At 42.3% G+C, this 11700-nt stretch overlaps 2 protein-coding genes across 3 annotated transcripts; both read left to right on the top strand.

The window, feature by feature from the left end:
• The first annotated feature begins 46 nt into the window (after positions 1 to 46).
• LOC105570443 lies at positions 47 to 6391 on the top strand. 2 transcript variants are annotated; one of them, XM_012027635.1, is made up of 7 exons: positions 47 to 525; positions 999 to 1087; positions 1201 to 1346; positions 1989 to 3669; positions 3776 to 3994; positions 4087 to 4148; positions 4338 to 6391. In XM_012027635.1, the coding sequence occupies exons 1-7, from the start codon at positions 374 to 376 to the stop codon at positions 4500 to 4502; spliced, it is 2514 nt and encodes an 837-aa protein (XP_011883025.1). In that variant the 5' UTR covers positions 47 to 373; the 3' UTR covers positions 4503 to 6391. The 2 variants fall into 2 exon arrangements, with proteins under 2 accessions (XP_011883025.1, XP_011883026.1); XM_012027636.1 differs by lacking the exon at positions 47 to 525 and adding an exon at positions 552 to 923 and having other exon boundaries at positions 4338 to 6390.
• Positions 6392 to 7192: 801 nt separating this feature from the next.
• On the top strand, positions 7193 to 11694 carry LOC105570442 (cGMP-dependent 3',5'-cyclic phosphodiesterase-like). The gene is made up of 12 exons (XM_012027634.1): positions 7193 to 7719; positions 8034 to 8144; positions 8598 to 8845; positions 9043 to 9152; positions 9239 to 9390; positions 9477 to 9663; positions 9766 to 9947; positions 10009 to 10193; positions 10282 to 10546; positions 10627 to 10914; positions 10993 to 11138; positions 11209 to 11694. The coding sequence occupies exons 1-12, from the start codon at positions 7615 to 7617 to the stop codon at positions 11429 to 11431; spliced, it is 2202 nt and encodes a 733-aa protein (XP_011883024.1). The 5' UTR covers positions 7193 to 7614; the 3' UTR covers positions 11432 to 11694.
• The last annotated feature ends 6 nt before the right edge of the window (positions 11695 to 11700 follow it).

Here is an 11700-nt window from a genome sequence, read left to right as displayed (position 1 = left end):
TGGGACTTACGGCTGCGCATGCGCCAAAAACCCGGCCCATCTACCATCACTGACTGACCACAGCCAGTAGCATCCTTGACTTCGTGGTTATGTCTCGCGACGGGACGCGAGATCCAGGCGGTCGTGTTGATATTTTTTTCCCTCCCCGGTCCGCGTTGAAAGTCATCGCGGTCGTTCCTGTTCGTCGCGAGTTAAATTTACTCCCGCCGTCTCCCTCCCGCTCGTTCTCTCACTTTATCCCTCTGTCTCGCCCCCCAGCTGAGCGAGCTCGGCTGTTTACGTTTCGCGCGCGCCTCAAGGACCAGGTGCCCGGGAACGATGAGAAATATGTGTGCACGTATACGCGCGACTCGATAACGCTCGGCCGCGAAGTATGTCAGCGGGCACCACGGATTCGAACGAGACTGTCACGCGCGCGGAACGCACTCACGATGGCAGTTACGAATCGCTGCAGGCTGACCTCGACCTCTCGGACCTGTTGGACCTGTTGGACCTGCAGCTCGAGGACGTCGACGATGACTACTGGTGGGTGTCGCACGCCCGTCGGTGGCTCTCTGTGTTTCCCTTCGCCTCCGCCCCCGCGCGATTTTTACTTCCACCTGGGAAACGAGTAAACACAATGAGAATGTAACGGACATACATGTAACGTGTAAGAAATAATAGTGTAATTGAAAAAATATCTTCTAAAGAAAAGAGCACGCGCTGTTCGTAGCGGAGAATAATCGGAACGTCAATTCCATTTCTTTCATTAGTTTTTCTTTACGTGCTTCGATACTTGTCTCTTGCCGTTCCCGAGTCAGTTTGAATTGCATTCAAGAGCTGCGTGTCAATATTAATCTTGCTAGTTAATCGCGTGAGTTTGAAATAAGTGGGACACGAAAGGTGGAGTAAACTTTTTTATGTTTCGTACGAGTGAGAAAAATGTACAGTATTCCCTTTCGTATTGCTTCAAAGTTAATAAGTTAACACGATTTTGACTCTGCGTCCTTTTTTTTTAGGTTGTACATGCCTGCGCGATGCTCAACCGAATCTTCAATTCAGGATCTACGTGCCTGGCTGAAGACCGAACTGGACTTGGACGTTCAAAGTACAAAGCTTCCTAATATCGCACTTTTTTTCCGCTAGATATTCCCAGCTTGATCCATAATCGCACAATCGGAGCACCGCTTACTATTGCCGCTAAATTTAATATGTATCTAGGTAACAAAAAATGCCTCGACACGAGAACATTCACAAGACCCAAGAAACGATCGGCTCTGATGAGCTTCGAATCGATTTTCGAAGAGCTGCCGCATCCTACAACAGATATACGGACGCAAGATATAAATGTTACGTTCATAGAAAATGTGAGTCCCCTCTCATATCTTCCTCTCTATTTAAAACCAACGGCGCGCGACACTATTTTTCCTATTGGATTGCTTAATAGAGCCAGTCGGGATTCAGCCTTAAGTCATCTGATCTGAAACTCTGCATCCTTGTTGGCTCTCGCAAACAATCTGGTAGGACGAAGTATCGTGTGCCGTTGGCTTTATATTAGAAATTACAGATTAGGATCGACTGAAGTGCATCTCTCAAGCCTGTATCAGACTACAGGATTGAGATTGAGATTAGATTGAAAATTGACCAATCGGAGTAAAGTTCGTTAATCTCAAGTTTAGTAACCTTTACTCTAATTGGTCAAATTTCAATCGAATCTCAATCCGTGGTCCGATGTGGGCTTTATACACACTTCTACCGATGCAGATTAACTTTAATTCCATGTTGACTCGGTTTTTATCTTTTTTCCAATTCCTGAAACTAGAAAAAGACAAAAAGTAATTCAAACCGAGATCCAAGTTAATCATTAGTGGAAATGAACACTAGTTGTATCTAAGTAAATAGAAGACTTACTTATAAAATAATTTGTTGCAATTTACAACAGTCATGAATTATTAATTAAGATTCGGAATATATCGCTAAAATGTGTAAAATTTTGTGTCATTATCTAGATGGAAAAATGTTTACCCGCAACAATTGGAAGTAACGAATTTGTATCACCGATCCTGAAGCCATCCACTGGAGCAGTTATGGCCATCTTGTCCGACGAAAGCTCGGCGATGTCGGGGCAGAAAAGTATGGGAGCCTTTCTGAACATGTTCAAAGGAACAAATCCATTTATAAATTTAGACGAGTCCGAGTTCAGCGATCTGTTGATGAACGTTTCGCAGCCGTCCGTTCTGGGTACGTCCATCATTGCATCTATGAACGAGTCTATATTTATTAAAAACGGCACAATGTCACTAACAAATAAAAGCATGGCTCAAAATGGTCTCGACGTGGAAGATGGCTCGAACTCCGCTAACATTAATAAGACATTCGTGATGCGAAACGCGGACAATACGATTACACTTGACGACATGGGTCGCACAAATAGTCTAAGTAACACCTGCGACGAATCTCGTCGACTGAATAAAGGCTTGAATGCGATATATGACGAAGTTCCTGGTGAAACCTCAGCGTCAAGATCGAGTCTCGACAGGAGAGAGACAGCTGTTTTGTCTTCCACTTTTGTAACCGGGCCTAACGCTAATGCTACCTTCGTGCAATCGCTAAATAAAGCGAGTAATGACATTTCGTCACTGGGTACAACATATCTGTGCTTAGCGAGAGGCGCCGGGAAACCGGATTCGCCCGTGTCGATTGTTGACGACATCAGATCCGTTGCGCTTCTCACGCGCGAGGCACACGCGAAGGCGAACGCCCTCGATGTATCTTTCAACGTGCCTATGTGTCAACAATCCACGCCGATAAATCCAAACATGCTTGGTACAAGGCCGAAACTCGCCACGAAGCCTCCGTATCAGCCGCAGCAAACTGTGTATCCCACGTCGTTGAGGCAGGAACTCCTGGCGAAGATTCATCGAAACAGCGAGCGCAAGCTGGACTCCACGTACAATCATATCACTAGCGATCATTCCGGCGTGAGAGACACGAGAAAGAACATTCACGTGGCCGGCAACAAGGATGAGACCGACGTAGTTCCGACCAACAAATACCACACGTACAAGAAGACGGCATTTACGGCCAATCAGTGTTCAAGCCAGAACGAAGCGCCTGTAACCGTTCAAAAGAAATTTTATACCTTCACGAAGAAGAGCAACCCCGTCGAGAGAACTGACAATGTCGCGAGCGAGGCGCGTCCGAGCATGGACAGCACGTTTTGCAAGCCCGTTATCTCGAAGGCGCAGCCAAAGAGAAACGTACCGAGGGCGTGGTCGAAGTTGCCGCATTTCCTGCAAAAGTCCAATCCCAATCTTGTGTCGGGCTCGCTGAGGGGCGCCGGCGGCATTGCCGTTGGTCGCATGTCTAGTATAGGATACATTAAGGGCTCACAACCCAATATCGTGCAGAACGTCGCAGGGAAGTCGCAACTGCCCAAGAGGATGCATCTGTACGGCAAGATGAAGAGCGGCTCCGAGCAGCGTTTGCTCGAGGCCAACGTGAATACGAATAATCAGTTTCCGACAGGCGCGATTGCCGGCTCGACGGAGAGCATAGAGAGCACGCACAGCGCTCCCGAGCTGGGTGACAGACTCAGCGCGTGCTCCGACAGCAGTGGTCCTAATTCGCTCACCACGCGAACGAAGAATACCGAGCAATTGCACGAGCTAGTGCGAATGCAGGAGGAGAGTAAGTTATTTCAAAAAATATATAATTAATCGTAAAATTTTATAATCCTAAATTATATAAAAGTATCGTTGATACTTTCATGTTAATTCAACATTTGCACCTTCAGGTTTGAAGCAGGACTCTGCGCCCAAACCGGACCGACAAGTTCTTGAGAACACGTGGGTTGAAGCGGAGATACCGAGAACGGATTTGCCTTCCCCGATTATGAAAAACGGTGTAGAACATTGCGAAGCTAACAGACTATTATTATATATGAACTCAAGTATGCAATGTAGCTCTCCAATAAACAGTCCCGCTGAGTCTAGTCATGCGTTAAACAACGATGGTAATTAGATCATTTGTTCTGGAATTAAACTATAATAATTGATAAATAATTTAATTTTAAGCCGATCAATGAAATATACATTGCCTTTTAAGGAAGTGCCGAAGGTAACATAGCGAAGACCAAGGATGAGATTGTAGTGGGTGAGAAGACAGAGGTGTGTATTAACTTCGCGTAAACTTGTTACGGCATCACGAGATCAAAATTTCCATGTTTCGCAATAATGGCTAATGAAACTTATTCATTATACGTTGCGGTACGCAAGTCATACACTTGGAGGAATAACAAGTAAATTATTACATATCAAATATACGTGTGGCAATTACATAAATCCACCGACTTGCAGGGCCCGATTCAAGTAGTGCCTAAAATTGAGAATAAGACTCAGTTGGGACAGCCGACCGATTGGAGTGCCGGAAGCAAGCCAGCTGCTGTGATAAGCGAGACTCCTAGGCCCGCGTCGCGTATACCGGCTTTCAAATTTGTACGGCCGAACTCGAAAACCACTTGAGCCGACTTGAGGAAAGTGTGCACACGAAATCCCGAACGGTGAAAACATGCAACGAGGAAAAGTAGAAACTTTTGCAAATATTTAGTTAATTGTCGTAACCGCTAATGTGATGAGAATAACAGGGTTAGATTTTTGGTTCAATTATATAGTAAAGTTTCTCGAAGCAGATAAAAATTCAGTATTATTGAGCTTCCAAGATGGATTATTATTATCTGCGTGATCTTTCTATTTAGTTTGTAACATTAGTGAAGTGTCACCTCGTGTTATTCCTATTTAATATATATGCATCTTTTACTTTTTGAAGTATAATTGTCTTGCTAAGTAACGATTGCAATTATTTATACTATTATTATATGCAAACGTGCAAAATAATTCGGGAGTTCGTCTATTAATTGCTAAATAATATTTAAAAAATGCGATTCATTTCGCGGGTAAGTTCATTTAAGGGATTTGTTCTGTAAAAATGTAATACTGTACCTCTAAGCTGTGTAGCGCTATAGAGTAAGAGAGAAAGAGCTACAGAACTTATGGAGCAAAAATCTTGCAGAATACACCCCCAAGTCATAAATCGTTGCCAAAACCAAGATTTCAAGATGTAAATCACATCGGTGTTTGTAATTTCTATAGGATGTAGAACTCGACATTTCCGTTCGGTATTTTATACGAAAAAAAGGCTACTTTACACAATAGTCAATACAAAGAATGGCAATAAACCTAAGATCTTTGTACATAAAAGTGATATGTATAGCGTTATGAAACAATCGTTCAAATATTTTCTATTAAATAATATAAGATCAGCCGATAAATTATAAAAGATGTTCACGGAAACAAAAGACTGCGAGTGTAATTGAAATTTTTGCAGGTAAAATTCCCTTTTTATCTCATCTCCGTCCTGCTCGACAGTGTATAGCCGGTTTCCTGTTCATAAAATTACCTGTCATATTTTGTCAAATAACCTGAGACATATCGCGCTTACATATATGTATATATACATATATGGCCGAACGCGAAAACCGTACGTATAAGAAAGTTGTACGAGATGTACGTTCATTTGACCAAGAAAACAAAACTACTAATTTAATTTAAATATTCTAAAGAATTGTCATTTACACACACACAATATATTACGGTACACCATGGCGAAACATATAAAAAATGCTGTTTATACATTAATATATAATTAAACAACATTTTTTATTATGTGAAAAGTACCCTAAGGTCTAATGATTTATATTCTGTTAATTAAATCGTCGAAATATTTATTTAAACTCTAATATTTATTCTGCATTCGGAGATAATGCAAGTTAATTTTAATTGCAAACCAAAATTGAAGTAATGTGTTTGCCTATTATAGTAAATAATAAACCGAATAAGCGATTGTCGTATCGTAATCTTTATTTAATATCGATAAGTGCTAGACCTTAAGTGCCTTTATTGTATTAATCGAGATAGAAACAGCGATTTTTTGTACGTGAAGAATACAAGAACTAAGAAAATGCGCTCACTAATCTACCAAGGTTTACTGCCCAAGTAATGCTGGAAATATTTCATGTTACGTTTTTTTTATAAATCTTGTAATAAATAATATATCTTGTAATAAATAATATACACGTTACTATATGTATCTTTACCCGTTTCTACTCTATTAGAATCAAACGATGTGCATTCGTTTTTAGAAAATTGTTAATTTAAAGTCCCTTGTTTTGTACGTCGCGCATAGGAAAACATTTTTCTTTCAGCATTTAATAAACAATATTTAGATACATATAATTAAAGTGATTTCGTATATTAAATGCATCGCTTTTATAAAAGTACATACTTCAGTACGATTTTTTCTCATTTCTCATACGTTTTTATGAAAGGAGAACGAATAACTTATTACGCTACATATAATGTACCAAAATTATTGTCTGACCAATTTCCGATTAATTTAATAAAAGCCCTGTACTACTTTTCTCCCCGGCAAACAGTTATCGAGATATCATAGGCTAGCTAGACGTTGAAAAAGTTACAAATTTTCTCTTGAATATCTCAAAAAGTATTAGGCAAATCAAAAAATCTCTCATTCGGCTCAATTACCTTTCATTGTTTGTAGACCACACTTGAAAAGAACCAGATGAAGAGGTCGAAACGTTGTCAACTGAATAAAGATCACTTTCTCGCCAGTCTGGTCGACTTTTTGAAAAACATTCCCTCTTTGAATTATCACTGGCGACAATAAGATTCATTCAACCAATCAAAAAATTCACGATTTTCAAAAAGATTTAAGATTTACAAGTTGGGCTACCTACATCTTGCCTTGTGACCCACATTGGCGTGTTACCATATATTGTTTCGTTTTAGATAGGGGTCTTACTTGAAAGTTACTTGTTAAATCAAGAAATGTTGCAAATATAATAAGATATAATAAACAATAGGAGGTTCCATTTAAAAAAAAATTGATGATCTTCACGTGACCTTCAAGCAACTGTTCAAGGTCAAACTAATGGTACCATCTTGCGTCCCCTTCGAACCAAGGAACTTTTGTTTGAAACGTTTTTCCGTATCTCTCATATTTCTTCGGAGATATATGCGTGGATCATAAAAAATGCGACACCCTGTATGTACACGCGGAGAAGAGTGCGGACATATCCGCTGTCTCTTTCCGCGCTCTTCTGTCGTCACGGCGTAGAGAGAGAGAGAGAGAGAGAGAGGGACAGCAAATATGTCCGCGCTCTTCTCCGCGTCCGACGTTAACCGAGCGCCGAGGCTACCCCCTCCACGCGCTCGGCTGTCATGTGGTGAAGAAGAGTCAGGGGTTTGGAGGTTCGGGGGTCGGCATCTCTGCCGTCGACGCGCGATTTTCGTCCGTCGACGGTCTAAGCACGGCCGACGCGGTGCTCGTCCTCGTCAATCGCGCTGCCCTCTTCCTGTTGCCGTCGTCGTCGTCGCCGCAAACCGGCCGCGGTGCACGCGGAGTCGTCGTCGCGCTTCAAACTCACTTCAACTGGTTCTCCGGAGGCTGTCATCGTGATGTCGACCCACGCGGAGGATCGCGACGGAGCGATCGATGTCGCGCCGCATCTCACCTTGAAATGACTCGCGACCGAGCGGACGCGGAGGAAGACCCGTGATGGGCTCGAAGCCGGATACCGATCTTCCCGCGGAGATCCTCACGCTGATCGAGGGGCTGTGTGACCTGCCGTACACGCAGGTGCAGCAGCGGCTCAACAAATACGTACGTATGGGAGTCGCGATCCCCTCGAACGCCGGCGGACCCCCGAGACTAGTCTACAATGAATAGTCGATAGTCAGGGGCTCGGTTCTGTATCTTGCGCTATGGTGAAAATGCTAAAAGCGAGCGGGTCTCTTTCGATGGGGCTCGGCTAGAAAGAGAAGCTATTCGCTTTTAGCATTCTCGCTCTGGTGCAGGATACAGATTTGACACCCAAAAGTCAGAACTGTATGTCGGTCTTTTATCCAGACAGAAAAAGACCCAACGACTCGTTGCAGACGGAGCCTCGCTCATCTTCAATTTCGCTTGTTTTACAGGTGCAAGATGCGACAAACGCAAGACTAGTCTTTCTCATATCAGTAGAAAAGAAGGAGATGGTTGTCCATGTGATAGGCGACAAGATTCTGGACAGACAATTGAGGCTTCTTGTAAGTGTATCCGTCTCGACGATTTCTTTTCTCTAAGGTAGAATTAAAGGCGAGGGAAAAGGAACGGTGGACCACATCCGAGGTATCCAGAATAAGAAAGCACTCACCTTCCCCAGTGTTTATTTGTAGTATTTATAAACACCTAGACACATCTTGTTGTTGCCCTGTGCAAATGGTCGTTAAATTTATCGAGTCGCTTCAAAGTGGCTGTCTGTGGCTGTCTGTTTACAGCCACTCGTGATGACATTGAAGATTGAATTTTTCCTCGTAGTCCTAACGACGGTATCAATCGCCTGATAGGATAATCATCGTCCATTTGAATTTACGTTCCAGATACCTTATTTTTGACATACATTTTTCTTAATTTATTTAAAAGATATACACGCGCGGTGACGCATTTCTCGGCCGGACGCACATTTTCTGTAACATGATGGGCAGAAATTTGTTTTGCAGAAAAAAAACAGTGTTTTACACAAGGCTGTGAAGAAGAAGAAGAATACGTCGTTAGCCCTGAGCGTTGCTCAACTCGACGGAGAATTATTGGAATGCGTAAACGGAATAACCGACGCATCGTCGCTCTTGACAATCCCGATAAAGCATCCTTTCAAGAATTACACACCTCTGCTCGTGTGCCTGGTAGATTCTGTGGATTGGGAAGAAGCTAGGCACGCTTGTACAGAGAAGGTTCAGATGTGCTTTAGGTACAACGCAATTGTAATCGTATTACGTAACTGCCAATAGAAGTATTCAGCTGGTATTACATTTGGCTGCAGGATAGAAAAGTTCTTGAATATCTAGAAACTTTCTAGCTTGTAGCCAATCAGCACGCTTAAATTTATCATGTGATAAATGTAATTGTACCCTTCCAACGTAATGTATATTTAATGAATTATCGTAGGTTTTGTCTTGGGTACTTGCTCAGTTCGTTGCATTGCTACGAGGAGACCCGTGTGAAGAAGCAATGCCAAGATTTACTAAATATCTCCGAGAACCTCTTCACACATTTGGGTATGACAATTGGCTCGTCGAGTACAGTATTCGTATGCCTTTTATTAAAAAAAATGGTAATATAAATATTACCATTCAAATCGTAGAAGATTTCGACACTCTCCTGAAGCAGATCATGGCGGAGGCCAGCAAGCTGACAGATGCAGAAAAATGCTCTTTATTTCTCTGGGAGAAAGGTGTTCATCCCGATGAGGATGAATTGGTTGCCAAAGTGTTCGACGGCATGTCCATGGAAAAAGTAGGTGACTTGCGCAGTTAATTTCACATGCAAATGCATCAGCATCTTATAAATAGCTTGACATTTTCACTTTTATACATTCGCAGACGCCAAGGAAGATCAGTATACCTAAGGGGAAAGGTATAGCTGGTTATGTTGCAGCCACCGGTAAACTACGCAATGTTCTAGACGCTTACAATGATCCCTATTTTTATCACGAGATAGACGAGAAGACAAAGTTTAAGACGAGAAATATTTTGTGCTTTCCAATAAAGGACAAGAAGAACATTGTTGGTAAATTGAGAACACATGTTAAACGCACCGTGAGAATGTTGCGATCAAAGTAAATTGGTGGTAAAAATCAGAGAATGTAAAGAGACTCTGGGATGATTTTAGGGGTGGCTCAATTGTGCAATAAAAAAAACGGTTTGTACTTCGATACCCTCGACGAGCAGGTCGCGAAGGCGTTCAGTATCTACTGCGGCATATCGATAAAGCATAGTACCCTTTATAAAGAAATGCTCGGTGCTAAAGCACGAAATCAGATCAGTACTGAGATGATGATGTATCACATGAAGGTGAGATATTCGTCGAGACGAATAATATACTTAACAAATTGGCTATTGGATTTATTTGCAGGTGAAGGATTCCGCTGTGCAAGCATTGTTGAATTGCAGAGACGACCACAATATCAAAGATTTTAACGAGTTCCACTTTAGCCCGAGGAATGTACCTCGCAAGCATGTACCTTGCTACATTATTAAAATGTTTGCGGACCTGGATTTCTTGAAGCGCTGGGAAATTAAAAAGCCGACCCTCGCGAGGTACTAATGCCAGACTGTAAATGCGAAATAATGTATGAGCCAGTAAATTTGTTTGTAACGTAACGTAACGTAACGTAACGTTCTTTAGATTCATATTGTATGTCGCAAAAGGCTACAGAGACGCGCCTTATCACAATTTTACACATGCATTTTCCGTGGCACACTTTGCATATCTGTTGATAAAGAACATGCGGCTCATTGAAGAAAATTTCATGACACACTTGCAGGCTCTGGTGTTTCTCGTGTCATGTTTGTGTCACGATGTAGACCACAGAGGAACTAACAATATATTTCAAACACGGTACAGCACCGCATTAGCGAGTCTTTACAGTTCGGAGGGATCCGTTATGGAGGTAAAACAGAATGTCGACACTTTAAAGGGTTGGCATTTCGTCCTGCAACAAATACAGATTCGTTACTCCTTGTTTGACAGAGACATCATCTTGCGCAAACGATATGCATTCTCAACACTGACGGCTGCAATATATTTGAGAGTTTGAACAAATCCAAATACGCCAAGGCATTGGATTTGCTGGGGAGCAACATACTCGCGACTGACCTAAATTTGCACTTTCGTAGCAAAGAGAAACAGGAAGAGATGATTCGCAGCGAATACAACAAGAACGACTCGAAACAGCAGAGGCTGCTATTCCAGATGCTCATGACTTGTTGCGATCTCAGCGATCAAACCAAAGAGTGGAAGCTCTCGAAAAAAACAGCGGTAAATTTCGTCGAATTTCAATGTCCGATTTACACAAGTCCGTTTAACAGATGAATAAATGTTAGTCTTTCGTATTAGGAGGAAATATTTAACGAATTCTTTTCGCAAGGAGATCTTGAGAAGGGCATGAACAAAACGCCTGACGAAACGATGGACAGGGAACGTGCGTCGATCCCTAATCTCCAAATAAAATTCATCGCCAACGTAGTTATTCCCGTATTTACGTGAGTGCGTCCAATAATTTGTTTGTTTCAACGCTGTATCTTGTTTCCATTTTACATTTTCTTTTTCCAGTAATCTGTCGTTACTGTTCCCGTCGGCGCTGCCCCTGGTCCAAGTGCTGCAACAAAATTGTTCGTTATGGGAAGTGGCCGAGCCCGTGTTTCAAGAGTATTTGACGAGAGGAAAGAAGGGAACAGAGATTTTGCTTGATCCCAACTTCGAAGACGACGTGCTTAAGATATTTGCTCGACGTTCTGCGGAAAATCCTGATGCGAGCACAGGAAGCAAGGAGTAATTAGCGAAGCGTCGTTTGAGAAGAGGGCAGGGTTTAACGACGGCACTACTTGGAATTTACATGCAGGAATTCGCATATGGCGCAAAATGGTAGCAAGGGGCGTTTTCCAGCAAGTTACACAGACGACACAGTGTAACACTGTGTCCGACACAAAATGTTTCAACTACGACACAGTGTCACACTGCTCGACACAGTAAAAAGCTAAGTACACGCGTGTAAAAGTGTTACCAACATTTAGAAAATTTTATATTTAAATTGTGGCCTACCGC

This window comes from Vollenhovia emeryi, unplaced genomic scaffold, assembly GCF_000949405.1.
Source record: "Vollenhovia emeryi isolate VEMERY1.0 unplaced genomic scaffold, V.emery_V1.0 DF939120.1, whole genome shotgun sequence".
Taxonomy (NCBI): Eukaryota; Metazoa; Arthropoda; class Insecta; order Hymenoptera; family Formicidae; genus Vollenhovia; species Vollenhovia emeryi.
Note: the sequence above shows the minus strand (reverse complement) of the source record. Positions and strands in the feature narration are given on the sequence as shown.